General features: G+C 44.1%; 1 protein-coding gene across 7 annotated transcripts in view; it reads left to right on the forward strand.

Annotated features, from left to right (window-relative positions):
- LOC311130940 (kinesin-like protein KIF16B) overlaps nt 1-18,175 on the forward strand; it is a 37,554-nt gene that overhangs the window by 12,192 nt on the left and 7,187 nt on the right. The window contains exons 15-25 of one of the 7 annotated variants that reach the window (XM_084163760.1): nt 1,195-1,332; nt 2,236-2,336; nt 2,705-2,793; nt 4,292-4,345; nt 4,752-6,116; nt 6,471-6,647; nt 8,316-8,421; nt 8,995-9,045; nt 13,092-13,217; nt 13,403-13,492; nt 13,600-13,683. In XM_084163760.1, the coding sequence (XP_084019886.1) occupies nt 1,195-1,332; nt 2,236-2,336; nt 2,705-2,793; nt 4,292-4,345; nt 4,752-6,116; nt 6,471-6,647; nt 8,316-8,421; nt 8,995-9,045; nt 13,092-13,217; nt 13,403-13,492; nt 13,600-13,683 (2,381 nt within the window). Of the gene's footprint in view, nt 1-1,194; nt 1,333-2,235; nt 2,337-2,704; nt 2,794-4,291; nt 4,346-4,751; nt 6,117-6,470; nt 6,648-8,315; nt 8,422-8,994; nt 9,046-9,754; nt 12,950-13,091; nt 13,218-13,402; nt 13,493-13,599; nt 13,684-18,175 lie in introns of those variants that run through there. The other 6 variants (XM_084163761.1, XM_084163763.1, XM_084163757.1 and 3 more) reach the window with 6 other exon arrangements.

An 18,175-nucleotide genomic window follows, 5' to 3' on the forward strand; every position in this document is an offset into this window, starting at 1 on the left:
ACTGATAATCTCCCTCGATCTGGGGCTCCACGCAAGATCTCACCCCGTGGGGTCAAAATGATCACAAGAACGGTGAGCAAAAATCCCAGAACCACACGGGGGGACCTAGTGAATGACCTGCAGAGAGCTGGGACCAAAGTAACAAAGCCTACCATCAGTAACACACTACGCCGCCAGGGACTCAAATCCTGCAGTGCCAGACGTGTCCCCCTGCTTAAGCCAGTACATGTCCAGGCCCGTCTGAAGTTTGCTAGAGTGCATTTGGATGATCCAGAAGAGGATTGGGAGAATGTCATATGGTCAGATGAAACCAAAATAGAACTTTTTGGTAAAAACTAAACTCGTCGTGTTTGGAGGACAAAGAATGCTGAGTTGCATCCAAAGAACACCATACCTACTGTGAAGCATGGGGGTGGAAACATCATGCTTTGGGGCTGTTTTTCTGCAAAGGGACCAGGACGACTGATCCGTGTAAAGGAAAGAATGAATGGGGCCATGTATCGTGAGATTTTGAGTGAAAACCTCCTTCCATCAGCAAGGGCATTGAAGATGAAACGTGGCTGGGTCTTTCAGCATGACAATGATCCCAAACACACCGCCCGGGCAACGAAGGAGTGGCTTCGTAAGAAGCATTTCAAGGTCCTGGAGTGGCCTAGCCAGTCTCCAGATCTCAACCCCATAGAAAATCTTTGGAGGGAGTTGAAAGTCCGTGTTGCCCAGCGACAGCCCCAAAACATCACTGCTCTAGAGGAGATCTGCATGGAGGAATGGGCCAAAATACCAGCAACAGTGTGTGAAAACCTTGTGAAGACTTACAGAAAACGTTTGAGCTGTGTCATTGCCAACAAAGGGTATATGACAAAGTATTGAGAAACTTTTGTTATTGACCAAATACTTATTTTCCACTATAATTTGCAAATAAATTCATAAAAAATCCTACAATGTGATTTTCTGGATTTTTTTTTCTCATTTTGTCTGTCATAGTTGACGTGTACCTATGATGAAAATTACAGGCCTCTCATCTTTTTAAGTAGGAGAACTTGCACAATTGGTGGCTGACTAAATACTTTTTTCCCCCACTGTACTCTATCCGCTGTCAGACTTTGCTATAAATCAGGATAAAGAAACAATTGATAATGCAAACACACACACACGAACAGTATCTTTCCCTCTCATTCTCTCTCCTCTCTGTAGTTCTCCATGGGCTGGACCTGGAGAGTGAACATTGCATGTTTGCGAACCAGACCGGCACTGTCACCCTGGTTCCACTCAATGGGGCCCAGTGCTCCGTGAATGGAGTGCAAGTGACAGAAGCCTCCCCACTAAACCAAGGTATATGCTTTTGATCGCACTTTATTTGGATAGTCATAGGCTACTATCAACAACCTGTTGATAAGCAACTGCTTGGTAAGGTTACGGTTAGAGTTAGGTTTAAAATAAGGGTTAGGGTTAATAAATAGTTAGTTGAAATGTTACTGATAGTTTGTGTACAAAACATTAGGCACAGTGTACAACACATTAGGAACACCTTCCTAATATTGAGTTGCACCCCCTTTTGCTCTCAGAACAGCCTCAATTCGTCGGGGTATGGACTCTACAAGGTGTCGAAAGCATTCCACAGGGATGCTGGCCCATGTTGACTCCAATGCGTCCCACAGTTGTGTCAAGTTGGTTGGATGTTCTTTGGGTGGTGGACCATTGTTGATACACACGGGAAACTGTTGAGCATTAAAAACCCAGCAGTGTTGCAGTTCTTGACACACTCAAACCGGTGCGCCTGACACCTACTACCATACCCTGTTCAAAGGCACTTAAATATTTTGTCTTGCCCATTCACCCTCTGAATGGCACACATACACAATCCATGTCTCAATTGTCTCAAGGCTTAAACATCCTTCTATAACCTGTCTCCTACCCTTCATCTACACTGATTGCAGTGGATTTAACAGGTGACATCAATAAGGGATCATAGCTTTCACCTGGTCAGTCTATATCATGGAAAGAACAGGTTTTCCTAATGTTTTATACAGTCTGTGTATAGTCCGTAGAGCATCTACAGATGGACTATCCAACTAGCGTTAGCACGCTTTTAGCCAGCCAACGCAATGATTGTTCTGTGAATGCACAATCCCACATTTACTGATCTGTAGTCATTTTAGCAGTAGTAAAACCCACCCATGTGCATTTCCCGCCCTATGTAGTTTTATTCCTTATTATCTTATTCAATGTTTCTAGTTCTATTGTGTTTGATAGGTGCTGTCATCCTGCTGGGGAGAACCAACATGTTCCGTTTCAACCACCCTAAAGAGGCAGCTAAACTAAGGGAGAAGAGGAAGGTAATACCAAAGGCTCTGTCTCTCAAAGGCGTTTTAAAGAAGCTTATTAGTTGCGGTATCAGTCATAAGTTATTAGATATTAGATTATTATTATTATTAGATATGTGGATGACACATGCTCCCTAAGGGTTTAAATCAAGTAAGTCATGACTCTTATAGCTTATTACTCATGTAGCCAAGCATTTCGTTGCACCTGCGATAACATCTGCAGATCTGTGTACGCGACCAATAAACGTTGATTTGACATAACCATCTAGTGGAAGGGCACGTTTACTGTAAGCCTGGTAGGATGTAGGCGACTCACCAATGAGTCATCATGAGGTCAATGGTCATGTTGACCTTTGTTGTGTGTTGGTCATTTTTCCCAGAGTGGACTGCTCTCCTCCTTCAGTCTGTCCATGACCGATCTCAACAAATCATGTGAGAACCTCTCCACAGTAATGCTCTACAACCCAGGGTGAGTGTATGTGGGTGTATGTATCACCTAATCCCAAATCAGCCCCTAGCCCCTACTGTCTATGTACTTGTGGAGATCTGAGAGGAATGGATGGGTGTAAGCAATATGGCGAAAACTCCACCTAGTCTAACAGAGGGCAAGGTGAAGCTGTTCCCATATTTCTTATACTAATCTATTCCTCTCAGATCTCCAGAAGTGCATGGGGAGTAGGCAGTAGGGGCTGGTTTGGGATTAGTCAGATGTATGCTCCAGCGCATGAACGATTCACCCCAACTCCCTCTGCGCAGTTCCCCCTGCCTTCTCAGCAGTTCAGAAGCACTCCTTTTCCTCCATTCGCTTAGGTCCGTTACTGCTCACTCACGTGACCACTGACTGAAGCAGTGGATTGGTTGTAAAAAAAAAAGAAAAACACTTTTTTTCTTTGCTGAATAACAATGTTACAGTGCCCAGTCAAAGACATCAGTGTACTGGCAGTTTATGATGGTCTAGGCAGTTGGCACAGGTGTAGCTCAAAATGGAAATGGGGGGGGGGGGAATGTACTTTGGATTGGAGGAGGTCTGTGACATTGCAACTGCTGTGACTCAAGCTGAAATCATGTGAGCTGGTAACGCTGCTCGTCACAAATGCCACATCACTCAAACTGTATGGCCTTCATTGATTCTATTACTAACTCTCCAAAAATCTGTTGAGCCAGAGATTAATTCTGCTTGTACAGAACCGCTAGAGAATGCATTTGTTTTGTTGTTGTACAGCACCCCTTGTGGAGGAAGTACATAGTCTTCCATTTCAGTTTTGTACAATACAACAAGTAATGCAATAGCTCTTACTCCGATTTAGACCTAAACTGGATTTTTTTTAAACCTAGAACGACCTACTAGGTAGGTATGCATACATGGACAACACAAAAAACTATATTAGTAGGTCTAGAGTAACCATGGATATTCTGAGGAATACACAGCCAGTATTTAGTGAACGTTGGTAACGGTTATTGCTGTGTTGTTTTAACTCATTTGTGTGACTATTGCTCTTCATTGAGTCTAATTTTAAAAGTACAGTAACTAATGTATCTCTGAACCCTCCCTTGGCAGTCTCTTCACTGAAAAGGGGCCCATCTATCTCAGGTAGACCCAACCAGTGTTCAATGTTCACTGCTTTGTTTTAACAATGCTAGTGAAACATGACACATCTTTTTCACTTTGTCCAGCCACCACCACCGTTGTTTGAACATAAGCCATCATCGTCTCGTCTTGTTTTTATAATGATTTTGAACATCGCCCCGCTTGCTTCAATCACTGTTTTGGCGCATAATGATGACATCAAGCTTTGACATCCATTGCCTTGTATGAAGCTCTTCAGTCATTCCATGTGCCAATTGCAGCCTTCATTTCTGTGATCATGCCGTCTCGTTGAGTAATACTGTTATGTGCTGTGTGTGTGAGTCCAGTCTCACTGTCATTGTTATTAAGCCAGCTAAATGCTATTGGTGTACTTGCCTAGGTTGGAATTTGAGAGGCAGCAACGGGAAGAGCTGGAGAAGCTGGAACACAAAAGGTGCGAGGGGAGACACACACACAAACATGCTCACATTTTGACTATATAAAAAAAGTCCAACAATGTTTACTCACTAGTCACCTGTAATGCACCACATTGTAGGAACGGTGTGCTTTAAAAGCAAATATGCTGACATCACATGATTTATTCAAATCAAATCTTATTTTATTGGCCACATGCGCTGAATACAACAGGTGCAGACATTACAGTGAAATGCTTACTTACAGCCCTTAACCAACAGTGCATTTATTTTTAATAAAAAACTAAAATAAAACAACAACAAAAAAGTGTTGGAGACTCTTGTTATTGTTAAAAGCAATTGTACAAAAAATGTATTGTTTGCTATGTATGTTTTTGGCGAATTGCATAGTGTTTCATGATTTGTCTGTATTTGGTTGGGGTGCAGGAGGCTGATTAAGGAGATGGAAGAGAGGCAGAAGTGCGAGAAGGCGGAGCTGGAGCTCCTGCAACAGGAAGTAGAGTCCCAGCGCAAGGAGTCGGAGCAGGTGCAGCAGCGCATCCGCCACCAGGAGGAGACCCTCCGATGCCGCAGCCAGGACATCGAGAGTCGCCTGCGCGACCTCCTGGCTGAGAAGCAGCGCTTTGAGGAGGAGCGCCACCGCGAGACCCAGGAGCCGGAGCTACAGCGGCGCCAGAAGCAGCAGCAGCAGGAGGAGCGCGAGGATGAGAAGACACAGGACGAGGAGGCGCGCCGCCATAGTGAGGCGGCAGAGCGTGCCGAGCAGGCGGAGGTCTTCCGCGAGCTGGAGCGGCTGAAGCGGGAGCACGTGGAGCAGGGGGTACGGCTGGAGGCGGAGAGGCGGAGGCTGGAGGAGCGCGAGATGGAGCAGCTAGGCCTGGTGGGGCGCCTGGAAGAGCAGCTGAGGGAGCGTCACGAGGCGGCGGCCGCCCTGCTGACCCGCGAGGACACCCGGCGCCTGGACGAGGAGCGCCGTGCCCTGGCAGAGATCCGCGAGGCGCTGCTCTGCGCCAAGGAGACCAGCGGGCGCTCCGACTGCAACGGAATGGGCGAGGAGGCCGGGCGCGCCGCCCAGGTCCGTTACACGGACTTCAAGGCAGCGCAGGTGGAGGAGCTGGGTCAGTTGGAGGAGGGGCTCCGGCAGCAGAAGGAGTGCCTGGAGAAGGAGGTGGCGTCAGAGCGCGCTGCCCTGGCCCTCCTGGTTCACACCCACAAGGAGCATCAGCGACAGCTGCGAGAGACCCAGGAGAAGGGGGCGCAGGACGCCTCGGAACTCTCCCAGGAGGAGCAGCGGATGCACCAGGCCGAGCAGCGCCTCCTCTTCAAGGAGCGCCGGCTAGCCAGCCTAACAGACAGCCTCCTGCCGGCGGTGGCCGAGGAAAGGCAGAGGGCGGAGGAGCTGCTGAAACTCGGATGCTTCTCTGGCGCTGGCAGCATTTCCAACATCTCCCTGGGACTAGACAACACCCTGTACCAGGTGGAGAAGGAACTTGAGGAGAAGGAGGAGCGCCTTACCTCACACTGTGCCAGCGCCGAGCAGCTTCAGCAGCTGCAGGAGACATACGAGTTCACGGCCAACGTGGCACGCCAGGAGGAGAAAGTGCGGCGCAAGGAGAAGGAGATCCTGGAGTCGCGGGAGAAGCAGCAGCATGAGGCCCTGGAGCAGGCGGTGGCACGCCTGGAGAGAAGGCACTCAGTGCTGAAGCGCAGTGTCTCGCTGGACCCCGAGAGTGAGGAATCCAGGCGCAAGGCCTCCATTCTGGGGCCCGCGCGGGAACTCGACCATGAGAGGTGAGAATCAATGAATAGTAAAACATGTGTCCTCTAGTGGAAGGTGTGTGGTAGACCCATTGCTGTCCACATAATTATGGAAAATGTAGATAAGCTGATGTTAAAGTTTCAAGAGATGATAGATGTTGAGAGATGGTAAATGAGTGTCGTTGATGATGGTATTATCACATTGGTCAATCCCTCCTGTCTAAAAGGGTGTTCCTCAATTGGTAATATGATTATGGACACGATAAATAAGTAACTCTGCCTTTTTATAATGATATTGTCATAGTTTTTGTGGAATGAGTGTATTTATCATGACTCTTTGGGTCGATAGACACATGACAACTCTCCATCTTCTCTCCATATCCTCAGGGTGGAGCGGGAAATCCAAAAGCTGAAGCAGAGGATCAGTAAGACTGAGGGAAGTGGAAGGAATCACACTGGGAGCGGCGATGAAAAGACCGGCCTCAGCACTCCCCCTGTCAGCCCAATCCAGAGCCTATCCCCAGTGCTGCCTATCGCAGATGACAGGTACAGTGCCTTCAGAAAGTATTCACACCCCTTTACTTTTTCCACATTTTGTTGTTTCAGCCTGAATTTAAAATGGATTAAATTGAGATTTTTTTGTCACTGGTCTACACACAATACCACATGGAATTATGTTTTTCAAAATGATGGCTAGCCTAAATGAGTTCAGGACTAAATATTCGCTTAACAAGTCACATAATAAGTTGCATGTACTCACTCTGTGAGCAATAATATTTATTAACAGGATTTTTTTTATGACTACCTCATCGCTGTACCCATACATACATTTATCTGTATGGTACCTCAGTCGAGCAGTGAATTTCAAACACAGATTCAACCACAAAGACCAGGGAAGTTTTCCAATGCCTTGCAAAGAAGGGCACCTATTGGTAGATAAGAAATACATTAAAGAAAAGCAGACATTGAATATCCCTTTGAGCATGGTGAAGTTATGAATTATACTTTGGATGGTGTATCAATACACCCAGTCACTACAAAGATACAGGCGTCCTTCCTAACTCAGTTGCCAGAAAGGAAGGAAACCGCTCAGGGATTTCACCATGAGGCCATTGGTGACTTTAAAATGGTTACAGAGTTTAATGGCTATGATAGGAGAAAACAGAATGGATTAACAACATTGTAGTTACTCCACAACTAACCTAATTGACAGTGAAAAGAAGGAAGCCTGTACAGAATAAAACATATTCCAAAACAGGCAGTAAAGTAATACTGCAAAGAATGCGGCAAAGCAATTAACCTTTTGTCCAGAATACAAAGTGTTATGTTTGTGGCAAGTCCAATACAACACATTACTGAGTATCACTCTCCATATTTTCAAGCATAGTGGTGGCTGCATCATGTTATGGGTGTGCTTGTAATAGTTAAGGACTGGGGAGTTTTTCCAGGATAAAAAAGAAACGGAATGGAGCTAAGCACAGGCAAAATCCTAGAGGAAAACCTGGTTCAGTCGGCATTCCACCAAACACTGGGAGATGAATTCACCTTTCAGCAGGACAATAATCTAAAACACAAGGCCAGATCTACACTGGAGTTGCTTACCAAGAAGACAGTGAATGTTCCTGAGTGGCAGAGTTAGTTTTGACTTAAATCTGCTTGAAAATCTATGGCAAGACCTGAAAATGGTTGTCTAGCAATGATCAACAACCAATTTGACAGAGCTTGAAGACTTTTGAAAAGAATAATGGGCAAATGTTGCACAATCCAGGTGTGGAAAGCTCTTAGACTTATCCAAAAAGACTCACAGCTGTAATTGTGATTCTAACATGTATTGGCTCAGGGGACTGAATACTTATCTAATCAAGAGATGTTTTTTTTGTAATGATTATTTACAACTGTTAGAATTTCTCTTCCACTTTGACATTTTGTGTAGATCGTTGACAAAAAAAAGACAAATCCATTTTAATCCCACTTTGTAACACAATAACATTTGGAGAAAGTAAATGGGTGTGAATACTTTCTGAAGGCACTGTATGTGTCATCCTTTTGCAATATTCACAATGATAGCCAGAAACGGCACAGGCAAATCTGTTGTAGGTGGAGAATGATGAAATGTAGATGTCAAAGTTACTACCAGATGATCATGATAAAGATGCATTATTTTTGGACCCTAGGGTTGATCTGGCCATTGTAGATTTTGAGTATCTAATAAATGACCTTTTCCGTTGACAGGATAAATGCATACATTGAGGAGGAGGTTAAGAGAAGGTTACAGAAGCTGAACCTCCTCAATGGTGACAAAAACATTGAGCTCGCACTTTCATCTGAATCTCCGCAGGTAAGCATCAGTGACACATTGCTTTGTTTGCATTCTCCGTACAGAGCATATGCAATATTAAGATAGTGATATTTCTCATGTTCAAACTCATAAAGACATAGTTACTGTAGCCTCCCATACAATCGGAGCATAATAAAGGAACCCCAATTTGGAAATTGTGCCTTCGAAAAATAGCAATTAATTATATGAAGTTCTTCATTCCTACAGGAGGACAAATAAGTTAATGAATCTAGCTCTGTTAGATTAACAGATGAGGTAAACACAGGTCCTCGACACAGGGTATACAGAATGGACTATAATCGGCATGCATTTCTGATTATTCTCTATAGAGGTTACATGGACCAATCAAGTGGGGTGTTTTTCCAACCCTTCTCTAATTTGTTTGTATGTGGATGATGTTTTGCCTGGTTTGCTTTTCTTTTCCCCAATATGAGAGGAACTCTGCTTGCCTGATGGCAAAATTGTCCATTTGTCACAGCATATGTAATTTTAGTTTGAGATGAATTTGACATTACATTGTATCTTTTAGGAATTGTTTGTCATTGCTTAGAAGTGTGTTCTTATTCATTACAGGATGATGACAAGCTGCAAAACCGTGTCAACTCTAGGAAATTGAAATATGAGGTAAGAGTTGAGTTTTCAATTTTTTGGTTGGAGATGAAGAAACTAACCAGACATTTTTAAACATTAATTTAACTTGAGTGGCAATCATGCTGAATCTTCACTAACCACCACACCAACTATGAAAAGAGGCATGCCGTTTGTAAAAGGTGCTTTAGGGAACATCCTATTTTACAGGAATCTCAAATTTGTATCTGATGAACATAGAAGATTCCTAAACCAAGAACATTTAAGGTCTTTATAAAGAAATGGCAAAAACTTAAGAATATAGCTGTTTATGGGGATATTGACTAGAAAAATCCACACAATCACAAAGAAGCAGGAAATTGAATAAAATACTGAATTGGCTAAAGGAAACCAGTCACTGACAGAGTAGGCCAACCTAAGTGTAGAACAGGATAAGGGGAAATGTCCAGCCAAACAGGGTTGATATCTGGTTTTGTAAGCAAAAAGGGAAGGTCAAGGTTGCATGGAAGCCTGGGGTGTGTACTTTTGTATTCATGCTCCATAACAAGCATCAATCTCTTTAATTCCCTTTTCAATTGTAATCTTGCTCATCTGGATTTTATTTCAATCACAACTGGATTTTTACACTTGGTGGAGGAAGACCTTAATTTACTGGGGTGAGAATGAATACTTGAAAGACTATAATTCAGAGCTTTTGATCTCTGGTTTGAAGTTATAGTCATGGAATCCCCCCTTGTCCACACAGAAAGACTCCATGCCCTTGCTGTGGCGTAGCTTCCTGTACGTCCCAGGACTTGAGACAAGCACTCACCTGGAAGGGCATACAACAAGTTCTGAAGAAGGCAGCGGCAAAGACCACTCTGAGTTAGATAAAATCGGCAACCCAGAAAGGGAAACCAAAGTCTTGCCAGAAAAGGACATAATGCCTTATAAAGAGGGTGAAAAAGCTAAATGGTGGCAGGTGGGAGTGAAGGGGAAGGTTGACCAAGCTGAGAGCGAGAACAATGGCTGTGAATTTAAAACCAAGGACTGGAGATTTAGGTCTACAAACACCATAGCCAGTGAAGATGGAAATAACAGCCAATGTAGGCCAGATGAGGAAGAAACCAATTTGAGTTGCTACATTGTTGATGACAAGACCAAAAGTCTATCATATTCTCAGTCCAGAGAAACCAGAACAGAGAACCCACTGTTGCACACTCTCTCACAGTTTGACTCTGTGGAAGGAACCAAAGACCAAGTTCAGAACACAAGCAAGACAAGTAACGACACTGCAACCGTGATAAATTCTGAAGTCCCCATACTGAGACTAAGCTCAAAGAGACAAATCACCATCAAGGGCTACTTTGGTCTCAACAAGATCCCTAAAGAGTCTGTAAACGGGCAGGTGCAGAGTAATCTGGTAACTTCAGAACCGGATCTACTAACCAACGAACTGGGAGCCAAACAGAGTTACGTCCTTGGATACTTGGCAGGCAAGCTGTCTGGAGTTTACAACGACGCTGGACGATATCTGCAGAGTACACGTGATATAATTCGGCAGGTTCGAGCAGGAGAAACTTCAGCATTGAATAGTACATTCTCTCAGTACATGACCATAGTAACAAAAGATCTTCCACTTGTTCAGAAAAAGCAGCTTGAACCTTCAATGAAACCCGACTCAAGGCAGAATAAAGTTCATTTTGCCAATTTGACAGGCAATTGCCTTTTAAATGTACCTGAGAAAGGTAATGTGTCTGCAACTCCGGACATTTCATTATGGCCTAAAGGCTCTGTGACTACATACAAAGATGGGAAGCCTGTAGTTTATTGTCAGACGCTCGTGGAGTTTCCCAAATGCCTTTCGGAATTACAGTCTCTTCCTCTTCAGAAGATGATGCATCGTTTGTACTGTGTGACGCCTAAGATCGCTGCCTCTTCCCACCACCTTTTGGGTATCTACTGGCTAAGCATTGCCAATTGCAAACAGCCTACACCACAACCAAGTTGCTTACTGTTATCTGAAACCGACCTCTATGCAGTCTCCGCTGGTACTGGTTTGGGTAACAACCAGCCTTTGGCAGTTTTTCACCACTTCAGTCTCTTGCACATCAAGGAGATCCAAGTGAGCTTTGCTGGGCAGCATGTACGACTCCTGGGTTCCACTGAAGACACCATCTTGGTCATCTTCACCCACAGCAAAGCGCTTACCCAGGAGCTATGCTGTACTCTGCTGAAGATCCTTGCCCCGGCAGAGGTTCAGGAAGGCCCAGAAGCCTACCCCTTGCTTCGTGGAGACCTCTTGCGCCTCTCTCTGGACTGGAGGTCCCACGTTCCAGACCTCCTGCTGGATAGTGGCCTCTGTGTTACCTCGCGCTTTAAGAGGGTCATGGCTGACCTGCTCTACATCCTGCACGGCAACATGGAAGGACCTAACAGGCCCTCCTTGGCTAACATACACCTTCTTCTCTACACTTCCATCAAGGTGGAAAACTATTCCACCTCGCGCCAAGTTGTCCTTTGCCAGTTCTTTCTCACCGACAACCACATAGGCCTGGTGCAAGAGGATGCCGTGTTCCACCCGGTACCTCGAGGCTCAACTCTGGTTCCCATCCAACCCCAGTTTCGGGGAGTAGAGCTGCGCAGACGCTCAGACATCCGATGTGTGCTTGTGAGACACAGCGACAGATGTATGGTGCTTGACATCTTATTCTCCATGACTCACAAAGGGCAGATTGAGACCAAAAGAAAGACCAGGAAAGGCTTAGCCATTGTCCCTCCACCTTCTGATTGCAGGCCCCCAGCTGATTCCTGGAAATTAACTTTCAGCTCTACCTCGGATGCAGCAATCCTAATCAATCATCTGTCAACCTGATTTACGGATGTGCTTCCAGGTCATAAAAGGATGTAATGCTAATAGGTAATAAAAGGAAAGGAGCTTAACTGCCACTGCAGGCCTGAAGCGTAAAGACTGTGCCGTCCTGCTGAACTCGTCTTGTTTTCTGTCAGCATTGCACTTGAGCAAGAAAGCCATGGTGAGTTGGCTAGCCAGCTAAATTCAGTATTGTCAGCCAACTGCAGTTCTGAGTATAATAATCAGCTAGCTAGACTGATAACATTAGGGTTTGCATACTACAAGAGTTTAGCAACATTATAGTAAAGATTTCACTTGTAAATCTTATTTTGTTTGAGCATGGCGGCACCGTCCTACCACTTCCGATGTGTATTTAAGACTCTGTTTAAATTATTTGTTTGATTAGTTGAAAATCATATCCAAAAAACCCATTATTCTTGTAACATGGGAACCATGCCTTTTGTAATTGTTAATGTATGTCCACAATGTCAATGTAACATTTTATTGAAAGTCATCTAAAGGATCCTCATGAACATTGTGTTATAAGAAAATACATTTCCATATTATGAATACAGATCAAATACTAAATTTTAAAGGTCTAACGCCAATGGCTGCTATTGATTTTAAAGTATTTTATAGTATATTTTAATGCTTCTCTTCTTAACAAACTGCCACTGTGGTGGTACACATTAATCAAATCATAGTCAATCCTTCATTGTCACTTTAAGAACAATTTTACTCACAAACCTAATTGTTTTGTATTGGTGTAGTTAATTGGATATTTCATAGATTTTCTTTCCCACTACAGGTAATATTGTGTCATTTTCATGTAGTCAGCTTAGCTCTCCCTCTGTTCTTACATGAATGCTCACATCAATCACTTATGGCTGGTGAAATTGTTTTCTTCAATATGTTTGTGTATCCGTTTACACATATTCATCATATGGCGAATTGTAATGTGCAATATGCTTTTGAGGAATATGTGTGAAGCGTAATATGAAGAATGTCTGACGTACAATATGACTTGTGACTATGATCACTGCAATAATGTTAATAAAAGATGGTTAATTGTTTTAACAAAAAATAAAGATTGTGTTCTGTATAAGCCTTTGTTTGTGTTGCCTGGTTGTATCTAGCTGTTCTGTTTCGTACCTGTTCACTGTTGTCATATAAATAAGACTACACCTTCCTGTCCATGTTTCTCTCGCTCTCTCCCATTTTCCTTTCTTTCCACCCATGTTTTTCCCAGCAGCGATTTGTCTCTGTCCCTCTTGGGAACAACTCTGACTGCCTAAAGGACCCCGTTAAAATTAGCATTCCTCGCTACGTTCTCCGAGGGCAAGGGAAAGATGAGCACTTTGAGTTTGAAATTAAGGTAAGCTTCTCTTGTTAAGTATCTCTCAAGATCCAGGATCATCGCTTTGCGGTCTCTGGTCTCGCATACATGTCTGATAGGTCCATATCATACTACTTACTGAGTTCTCCATTTTGAATTCTGGCATTATTCAATGAGTTAGTTGTATCAGCCTTGTACTCAGTATTATTTTCCTCTCTCTTTAGATCACTGTAATGGAAGAAACATGGACCGTCTTCAGGAGATACAGCCGCTTTCGGGAAATGCACAAAACTCTCAAGATGAAATACCCCGAGGTAAAATAATTTGATGAACTAGGAATTACCACATACTACACGTCCTCGCCTATTGTAGATAATAGTAATATAATTGGCACGATCTTAATGACCTCCTTCCATACCAGCTTGCAGCTTTAGAATTCCCTCCCAAAAAACTATTTGGAAACCGAGATGAGAGAATGGTTGCTGAACGGCAGAGTCACTTGGAGGTGGGTGCAGCCATTGACACATACTATTGCGTTTCTTAACAGTTGTATAATTAAGTTGTAAATCTGTCAATCAGTGACACAAGTCTGAAGGTTTGTCATTCTCATCCATCATTTCAGAGACCTAATTGTTCCTTGACATACATTTAAAGCAGTAGTCACCAACCTGTCGATCGCAAGGCATTCCTAGTCGATCACCAAACATTTCTGTAGAAAAACAAATGATAAAGCCATGCACTCCAATTTGTTTTGGTATTAGTGTTGTGCTGTTGGCGGTAGGTGCACTTGATTCAGAAGCCCTGCGCGCCGGGTAGGCAAAGTGTTCCCATTTTGAACCATTTCATTTGTCTAAAGGGACAAACTCTGCCTACCCTACGGACCAAGAGCGCTAAATCAAGTGCGCCTACTGCGCTGGCCAATCGGATAGCTGAAATCACCGTGCCTACAGTTTCCACGACCACACAGCAAAGTTTGATACTAGCCTACGTGAGATTTCATAACTTTTTTTTAAAACCATGACCAAAGAGAGACTGTCAAAGAATACAGCAATTAGCTGCTGTGTTTATGAGTGAGTTCATGTTAATCAATCAATCAATCAATTTTATTTTATATAGCCCTTCTTACATCAGCTAATATCTCGAAGTGCTGTACAGAAACCCAGCCTAAAACCCCAAACAGCTAGTAATGCAGGTGTAGAAGCACGGTGGCTAGGAAAAACTCCCTAGAAAGGCGAAAACCTAGGAAGAAACCTAGAGAGGAACCAGGCTATGAGGGGTGGCCAGTCCTCTTCTGGCTGTGCCGGGTGAAGATTATAACAGAACCATGCCAAGATGTTCAAAAATGTTCATAAGTGACAAGCATGGTCAAATAATAATCAGGAATAAATCTCAGTTGGCTTTTCATAGCCGATCATTAAGAGTTGAAAACAGCAGGTCTGGGACAGGTAGGGGTTCCATAACCGCAGGCAGAACAGTTGAAACTGGAATAGCAGCAAGGCCAGGCGGACTGGGGACAGCAAGGAGTCACCACGGCCGGTAGTCCCGACGTATGGTCCTAGGGCTCAGGTCTCTCAGTTGGCTTTTCATAGCCGATCATTAAGAGTTGAAAACAGCAGGTCTGGGACAGGTAGGGGTTTCGTAACCGCAGGCAGAACAGTTGAAACTGGAATAGCAGCAAGGCCAGGCGGACTGGGGACAGCAAGGTGTCATCATGCCCGGTAGTCCTGACGTATGGTCCTAGGGCTCAGGTTCTCAGAGAGAAAGAGAGAACGAGAGAATTAGAGAGAGCATACTTAAATTCACACAGGACACTGGATAAGACAGGAGAAGTACTCCAGGTATAACCAACTAACCCCAGCCCCCCGACACATAAACTACTGCAGCATAAATACTGGAGGCTGAGACAGGAGCGGTCCGGAGACACTGTGGCCCCATCCGAAGAAACCCCCGGACAGGGCCAAACAGGAAGGATATAACCCCACCCACTCTGCCAAAGCACAGCCCCCGCACCACTAGAGGGATATCCTCAACCACCAACTTACAATCCTGAGACAAGGCCGAGTATAGCCCACAGAGGTCTCCACCACAGCACAAACCAAGGGGGGGCGCCAACCCAGACAGGAAGATCACGTCAGTAACTCAACCCACTCAAGTGACGCACCCCTCCCAGGGACGGCATGAAAGAGCACCAGCAAGCCAGTGACTCAGCCCCTGCAACAGGGTTAGAGGCAGAGAACCCCAGTGGAGAGGGGAACCGGCCCGGCAGAGACAGCAAGGGCTGTTCGTTGCTCCAGAGCCTTTCCGTTCACCTTCACACTCCTGGGCCAGACTACACTCAATCATATGACCTACTGAAGAGATAAGTCTTCAGTAAAGACTTAAATGTTGAGACCGAGTCTGCGTCTCTCACATGGGTAGGCAGACTGTTCCATAAAAATGGAGATCTATAGGAGAAAGCCCTGCCTCCCGCTGTTTGCTTAGAAATTCTAGGGACAATTAGGAGGCCTGCGTCTTGTGACCGTAGCGTACGTATTGGTATGTACGGCAGGACCAACTCGGAAAGATAGGTAGGAGCAAGCCCATGTAACGCTTTATAGGTTAACAGTAAAACCTTGAAATCAGCCCTTGCCTTAACAGGAAGCCAGTGTAGGGAAGCTAGCACTGGAGTAATATGATCAAATTTCTTGGTTCTAGTCAGGATTCTAGCAGCCGTATTTAGCACTAACTGAAGTTTATTTAGTGCTTTATCCGGGTAGCCGGAAAATAGAGCATTGCAGTAGTCTAACCTAGAAGTAACAAATGCATGGATTAATTTTTCTGCATCATTTTTGGACAGAAAATTTCTGATTTTTGCAATGTTACGTAGATGGAAAAAAGCTGTCCTTGAAACAGTCTTGATATGTTCGTCAAAAGAGAGATCAGGGTCAAGAGTAACGCCGAGGTCCTTCACAGTTTTATTTGAGACGACTTTACAACCATCAAGATGAATTGTCAGATTTAACAGAAGATCTCTTTGTTTCTTGGGACCTAGAACAAGCATCTCTGTTTTGTCCGAGTTTAAAAGTAAAACGTTTTCAGCCATCCACTTCCTTATGTCTGAAACACAGGCTTCTAGCGAGGGCAATTTTGGGGCTTCACCATGTTTCATTGAAATGTACAGCTGTGTGTCATCCGCATAGCAGTGAAAGTTAACATTATGTTTTCGAATAACATCCCCAAGAGGTAAAATATATAGTGAAAACAATAGTGGTCCTAAAACGGAACCTTGAGGAACACCGAAATGTACAGTTGATTTGTCGGAGGACAGACCATTCACAGAGACAAACTGATATCTTTCCGACAGGTAAGATCTAAACCAGGCCAGAACTTGTCCGTGTAGACCAATTTGGGTTTCCAGTCTCTCCAAAAGAATGTGGTGATCGATGGTGTCAAAGGCAGCACTAAGGTCTAGTAGCACGAGGACAGATGCAGAGCCTCGGTCTGACGCCATTAAAAGGTCATTTACCACCTTCACAAGTGCAGTCTCAGTGCTATGATGGGGTCTAAAACCAGACTGAAGCATTTCGTATACATTGTTTGTCTTCAGAAAGGCAGTGAGTTGCTGCGCAACAGCTTTTTCTAAAATTTTTGAGAGGAATGGAAGATTCGATATAGGCCGATAGTTTTTTATATTTTCCGGGTCAAGGTTTGGCTTTTTCAAGAGAGGCTTTATCACTGCCACTTTTAGTGAGTTTGGTACACATCCGGTGGATAGAGAGCTGTTTATTATGTTCAACATAGGAGGGCCAAGCACAGGAAGCAGCTCCTTCAGCAGTTTAGTAGGAATAGGATCCAGTATGCAGCTTGAAGGTTTAGAGGCCATGATTCTTTTCATCATTGTGTCAAGAGATATAGTACTAAAACACTTAAGTGTCTCTCCCGATCCCAGGCCCTCGCAGAGCTGTGCAGATCCAGGACAGCTAAGCCCTGGAGGAATACGCAGATTCAAAGAGGAGTCCGTAATTTGCTTTCTAATGGTCATGATCTTTTCCTCAAAGAAGTTCATGAATTTATTACTGCTGAAGTGAAAGCCATCCTCTCTTGGGGAATGCTGCTTTTTAGTTAGCTTTGCAACAGTATCAAAAAGAAATTTTGGATTATTCTTATTTTCCTCGATTAAGTTGGAAAAGTAGGATGATCGAGCAGCAGTGAGGGCTCTTCGGTACTGCACGGTACTGTCTTTCCAAGCTAGTCGGAAGACTTCCAGTTTGGTGTGGCGCCATTTCCGTTCCAATTTCCTGGAAGCTTGCTTCAAAGCTCGGGTATTTTCTGTATACCAGGGAGCTAGTTTCTTATGACAAATGTTTTTCGTTTTTAGGGGTGCAACTGCATCTAGGGTATTGCGCAAGGTTAAATTGAGTTCCTCAGTTAAGTGGTTAACTGATTTTTGTCCTCTGACGTCCTTGGGTAGGCAGAAGGAGTCTGGAAGGGCATCAAGGAATTTTTGTGTTGTCTGAGAATTTATAGCACGACTTTTGATGCTCCTTGGTTGGGGTCTGAGCAGATTATTTGTTGCGATTGCAAACGTAATAAAATGGTGGTCCGATAGTCCAGGATTTTGTGGAAAAACATTAAGATCTACAACATTTATTCCATGGGACAAAACTAGGTCCAGAGTATGACTGTGGCAGTGAGTAGGTCCAGAGACATGTTGGACAAAACCCACTGAGTCGATGATGGCTCCGAAAGACTTTTGGAGTGGGTCTGTGGACTTCTCCATGTGAATATTAAAATCACCAAAAATTAGAATATGATCTGCTATGACTACAAGGTCTGATAGGAATTCAGGAAACTCAGAGAGGAACGCTGTATATGGCCCAGGAGGCCTGTAAACAGTAGCTATAAAAAGTGATTGAGTAGGCTGCATAGATTTCATGACTAGAAGCTCAAAAGATGAAAACGCCATTTTTTTTTTTGTAAATTGAAATTTGCTATCGTAAATGTTAGCAACACCTCCG

The sequence above is a fragment of the Coregonus lavaretus genome (genome assembly GCF_964263955.1).
Source record: "Coregonus lavaretus genome assembly, chromosome: 6".
Taxonomy (NCBI): Eukaryota; Metazoa; Chordata; class Actinopteri; order Salmoniformes; family Salmonidae; genus Coregonus; species Coregonus lavaretus.